The 5,663-nt window shown below is 31.7% G+C and overlaps 1 protein-coding gene across 5 annotated transcripts; it reads left to right on the plus strand.

Moving 5' to 3' along the window:
- The first annotated feature begins 950 nt into the window (after positions 1–950).
- LOC126654042 (uncharacterized) lies at positions 951–5,453 on the plus strand. Of its 5 annotated transcripts, XM_050348081.2 has the most exons (8): positions 951–1,173; positions 2,344–2,599; positions 2,710–2,832; positions 2,911–2,940; positions 3,145–3,246; positions 3,355–3,462; positions 4,656–4,710; positions 5,104–5,453. In XM_050348081.2, the coding sequence occupies exons 3-8, from the start codon at positions 2,741–2,743 to the stop codon at positions 5,170–5,172; spliced, it is 456 nt and encodes a 151-aa protein (XP_050204038.1). In that variant the 5' UTR covers positions 951–1,173; positions 2,344–2,599; positions 2,710–2,740; the 3' UTR covers positions 5,173–5,453. The 5 variants fall into 5 exon arrangements, with proteins under 5 accessions (XP_050204038.1, XP_050204036.1, XP_050204037.1 ...); XM_050348079.2 differs by having other exon boundaries at positions 2,344–2,832; XM_050348080.2 differs by lacking the exon at positions 2,344–2,599 and having other exon boundaries at positions 2,653–2,832.
- The last annotated feature ends 210 nt before the right edge of the window (positions 5,454–5,663 follow it).

A 5,663-nucleotide genomic window follows, 5' to 3' on the forward strand; every position in this document is an offset into this window, starting at 1 on the left:
GCTGTTTGTATTTTTATCTTTTTTTTGGCTATCACTTTTTGTTTATTTCTACTGTTGACGATAGCCATTTTTTTATAATTCTATAAAATATAATCAATAGTCAACTTTTTTTTTATGCTAGATAGATTAAAATTTATCGAAAAAGCGTATGTCAAATTCAATTAACCACGAATCAATAATGAAAAATAAATTGAAAACATTTCAATAATAAAGATGGTCCTGCTAAAATTTTGGATTTAATTCTTTTCATAAGCGTTTTTCTTTTCTAATGACAAAAATAAATTGTTAATACTTTGTAATAATTTATATATTATATTGTATTCTATTGTTTGTTATTTTTTTAATGAAAAATTTGTTATCTTTTTTTTGTGGGAGATTTGTTGTCTTTATAAATAAAAAAATTATTTTCTGGTGGTTGAATCAGATAATATGATTGCAGTTTTTTAAATAAAAAATCAGGTGCTAGAAAAATTTGATCGAGGATTAGTAAAATAATTGATAATTTATTTTTTATTTTTATAAGTAAATCTGCAAATCAGTTAGCGAGTGTGTTATGTATGTTATCGACTTTAAATTTTAATTTTTATTAATTTTTTATGTATATGAACTATTTTTTGTCAAAGAACTACTCCCTCCGTTTTGAAATAGTTGTCGTTTTAGTAAAAAAAAAATTGTTTCAAAATAGTTATCACTTTAAAATATCAATAAAACATTTATTGTTATTTTTTTATATATAATCTTTATTAATTCATTGAAAACATATAAAAATATAAATAAAGGGTCACAATAATAAATGTCAACAAATTTTAAAAAGGGCTAATTTAATAAAAATGTTTATAAATATAGATATATTTATTATTTTTTTAATTTGTGTGAAAATAGGAAAAGTGACAACTATTTTGAAATGTAGGGATTATATATTTTAAAATCAATATAGTAATTAGATTCATTCAAAAAATAAAAGAAATTTAAAAAACAAACAAAACAATTTTCTTCTTCCAACTCATTTCCCCCGCCACAGCTGCAAGTCCTGTGTCCTTCGCCAGCCCTTTATCAGTCCCGTGTCTTTCCGACCGCCGTCGCCTTCAGTACCGTTTCCTATCCGCCCTCTTCCGTCGCTACTGCCCGTGTTACGCCGTCGCTGCTACTCGCTGTTGCCGGTGGTTTGATTTGGTGAGAATTATACATTTGTTGTTATATTGACTATAGGGTCTGATTTTTAGTTGTTAATTAATGAATGATTATACTCTGTATTTGGTTAATTAATATGAACTACTATGCCTTGTTGTTTCAAGTTTGATATTAGACTGGTTTTTGGCTAAACAAATTTCAGATATAATTATTGGTTTTTGGTTAATTTATTTTAGTTAAGTCTGATATGAGAGTAGATAATTATTAGTGAGTGCGGTAACAGAGTATTAGCTGTTGGGACCCGGTTTAACTCTTGCCTTCCAAATTTGCATTTGATTAGTCTTATGGTTAGTACAATAGTGTGGTAAATCTTTGTTTCTTAGTTGCTTGATTTGCTAAATCTACACAATTTTATGTGCAAAATAATATTTGCTGTATTAGTGATTTCCGTACAGAGCCGTATCAACTATCAAACTGTTAGTACCAAATTTCTGTACCGAACTGTACAATAATAATAAAATTTTGGAAACCAACCGGTTTTTGGTAGTTCCGAAGATTTGCCAATCTCCAGCCTGTGCGCACCAGGGATGTTGATTACTTAATAATGTCATCAAAAGTTTGATGCTGGATTGTAATTAAAACTAGGCATGACTAATTGATTTCAAAATTTGTTGAGAATAAAGTACCGAGTGGATATTTCTCGTGACAGAACATAAGAATATCTCACTTAAATTCCTTATCTTTATTATGTGGAACTTGAAAATTATGTTAGATATTTCACCACAGAACATTGTAAGTAAAAAGTAGTTGGAAATGCTTGTAATCTAATCTGATTTATTTTTTAATTTATATTACATGCCTGACAGTTAACTTCAATATAATTATCTATTGCGGACGTGTTTTAGACTCTGGAGCAGTGATGTGTGCAGTTTTAAGAAACTAGGAATCTGTATTCACTTGTTCTTGTACCTGATGGATTTGTGAAATGGATATCAAAGTATTGATTTTTGCATAAACAGAGTTCACATGATTGGCAAGTCTGAAATAAAGCTTATTTTAAGTGGACAAACATTAATATCTCTCTAATGTATAACTCGAAGAATCAATAATTTTTTTTTTATCTCGAACATATTTTCAAAATTTTAGAATGATGAATTAGTCAATGTGTGGTATTTGTACACTCGGTGACTATGAGACTTTTCAATTTTTCAGATTGGATTTGGTTTAAAGAAACCAGAATATTGTGCCCAGAGCTTTAGCCTACGAACTGAGACTTATAATATGACCCACTCCTGTTCCATACTATGGTAGTAAAGACGTTTATTTTTTAACAGAAGAGGCAGTTTTCCTTCAAATTTTCTAGCATTTCTCTAATTTTCTTTCCGCCCAAAAGTTGTTGGTTTTTGTTTTCTCGTTGTTCTGAATTCCGATATTTTGCTTCTCAATTTTAGAAGACTCTTGGTTTCAGGTACTTAAGGAATTTTTTTAAAATAAATTTTACTTGATAGAGTATTATTGTAGTTGTCTTTAACACCGTGTCTTCAAGCTGCTCGACGAAATACCTAAACTAAGTACCAGTTGCTTGATAAGGAAAATTACCCGATCATAAATGGATAGCCACCGCCAGGATAAAATACAGAAATTTGAAGAATTTGTTGATGGCCGCTTGAAACCTGGTCTTGTTCAAGCTATTGCTCAAAGGTACTATTTTATTGCTTTTGTTGTCATTCTTTAGATGATCACTAAATAAGGATTATTGATCATTTTTTAATTTTTCAGGGACAAGGTCTTTGAAGAACAAAAAGTATTGTATCCTTGTATGTCAGTAGTATTTCTGGTGATTTAAATTGCTTAGTGACTATCTTGTTCTTTACTTTGGAGATTAAAGGCTTTATTGTGTACTTAGACAGCCAAGTTGTTTTTTGTTTTTTTAAATTCAATTTTTGAAACTTACTTTGTTGTTAGGTAAATTCTTCATCTGCATCAGCATTTTACTTGACTCTTTATTTCTAGCTCGGACTTGCGAAGGAATATTGAGAATTTAGAGAAAAATAGTGTAACCAGTTTAAGGACGTTGGTTAATATTGGCTCTGAAGTCTACATGCAAGCCGATGTGTGAGTGATAAGTTTACTTACAAAAACTCTAGTTTTATATATGTATATCTGTATGTATTTGTGAATATTTTAGGTATTTAAAAGACTCTTCCTTTATGTATGTAACAGCCCAGATACACAGCGCATATTTGTAGACATCGGACTAGGATTCCATGTAGAATTTACCTGGTCTGAAGCATTGAATTATATATCATTAAGAGAGGAAAAGATAGCCAGGTATGCAGCTTCTCTTTGTTTAACAAAAATGGCATATCTAAAGTCTTTGTTGATGCTATGATGAGGTTGCATTGGTGGACCTAATTAACGCCATGTTGGTTTGCATTTTAATATTGCCATTGAAATTAATTCCGATATTAAATATCTTATATTTGTCTTATCTAGCCGAGGGTCTTCAACATTTGATATCATATATGTGGTAATCAATGTTACTTACAACATAAATGAGGAATGTTTGTGTTTTCTAGCAGTAATTGTTGCGACTATGATCTTTTCTGGAATCAAATTCTGCATTATTCAGTTGTAGATTTCAATTCAAAGAAAATGAAAAGTGCATATTATGTTATTTGAAAGAGTCTGTTAGATAATAGTTCGGGCATGTCAAAATTATTCTCGTTTCTGGAAGTTTGTTGGTCTGTGAATGAGCATGACAATGGGCATAGAATTTGAGGATCTCCCATAATTCATGACATGGTTTGGCCTGGTAATTGGTTACTAGTCATGAGAAATTCTTTTATACATACTAGAAGACTATCTTTTATTACTACACCAGAATATTTTCGGGTGTTAGAGGTTAGGTTAGGATGGTTACTGTTTAGTCTGCATCATGTTTTATTTTATTTTTTTTTGCATCCATTTAATGGTTCAGTCTGGTAAGAGGAAAAAAGAAGGAATGGTTCCTTGTTTTTTCACTATTATCATGAATCAAACTCCACATATTCTGAGACTTGTATAAACGCCTAGAAATTAGGTACATTGGTGCAAATCAGCAACAATGGCTCCCCATAGCATTACCAAGTTAATGATGAATTAGGGCTCTTTTTCTCTTTGTTTCAACAACTTTCTCCAGTCCTAGTGCGGTCACTTTGTTCACCCCATACCATTACTTTGATTGATCGTATGGTGACTTGATCCAATTAGTGGTCAAGCTTTCTTCTGTCTTTAATGAGGCGGCGTTTTAGGTACCACCAAATAAAATAGGTTTTCACAAGATCATGTTTTAATTTTCTTCCTGGTCTAAAGAAAATTCCTATATTAACTTTCATGTAATGGCACTGGAGTAATCATCAATCATCTCAAATGTCTTGGGTCTGGCCTTCAGTTTGTCTGGTGCTTATGTCAGTCTTCCCACAAGTCTTCATTATACACATTCGAATTCTTCTATTATAACTAATGATGGATTGGCATTGCAGGCAAATAGAAGAGTACACTAACCAAATTGCATCAATTAAAGCTCAGATCAAGCTGGTATGTATTAAAATGATGGTTTTATTTTGTTGAAACCTTTCTCTCCCTGCCTTCTCTACAAATTCTACAATCCAACTTACTTGTGCACATCATCTTATGTTTGACTTGTTTCTAATTCCTTAAGCCACTTCATGTTCAATCCTTGTGCGAGAATATATTAAATTTCTCTTGCAAAGAGGGTTGCTTTGTATACTTGGCGTTCCATCCGCATTGAAAGCACATGTAGAAAGCAACATTTCCGTTCTATAAAAATTGAGAAAACTCTAAACTAAAGGCATTTTATTTTTGATTATCTAGGCATGTCATACTTCTTGGTTCATGCTTCACATAAGAAGCATTCCTCAGTTACTTTCTACGATTCTGAGGGACAACCTTTTTGTTGATTGCTTGCAGGTTTGTGAAGGAATTCGGGAGTTGCTCCAACTTCCAGCTGAGAAACCCTTACCAGAGCGGGTTTTTTAACATTAAAAAAATTATATGTACGCCACAACTACTTCGGTTAATTCAATATCGGCATTGTCCATGAGAAGACATGGTTGATAAAAGGAAATTCAACTACTTTATGTAAAGTCCTAAGGATAACAATTTTTGTACATCTTTATTGTACACTCTGGAGGTCTTACTGCTGCCTTATGCGGTTGCCTGTTCATGGGCCGGGCTCATATGGGTTCAGGCAGCATCCAATCCAGTCTTAACTTTTTTACATGGAAATCCAAGCTTAGTCCGAGTCTGGTCCGTGTTTAGTATTTGTTATTATTCAAGTCTGGCCTCTAAATTATATTTAACTGATTCAAACTGTGTTGTTTTTGGTTTCTAGTTTAACTCAAATTAGATGTCTAAATCCAAATTACAAAGATTGGATCTGATACAAGTTCATTTGTAGGCTGAGCTTGATAAAAATGTAAAGGGGCGATGACAAAAATACCTAAAATTTTAAAAATATTTACAAAAGT

This window comes from Mercurialis annua, linkage group LG6 (genome assembly GCF_937616625.2).
Source record: "Mercurialis annua linkage group LG6, ddMerAnnu1.2, whole genome shotgun sequence".
Classification (NCBI taxonomy): Eukaryota; Viridiplantae; Streptophyta; class Magnoliopsida; order Malpighiales; family Euphorbiaceae; genus Mercurialis; species Mercurialis annua.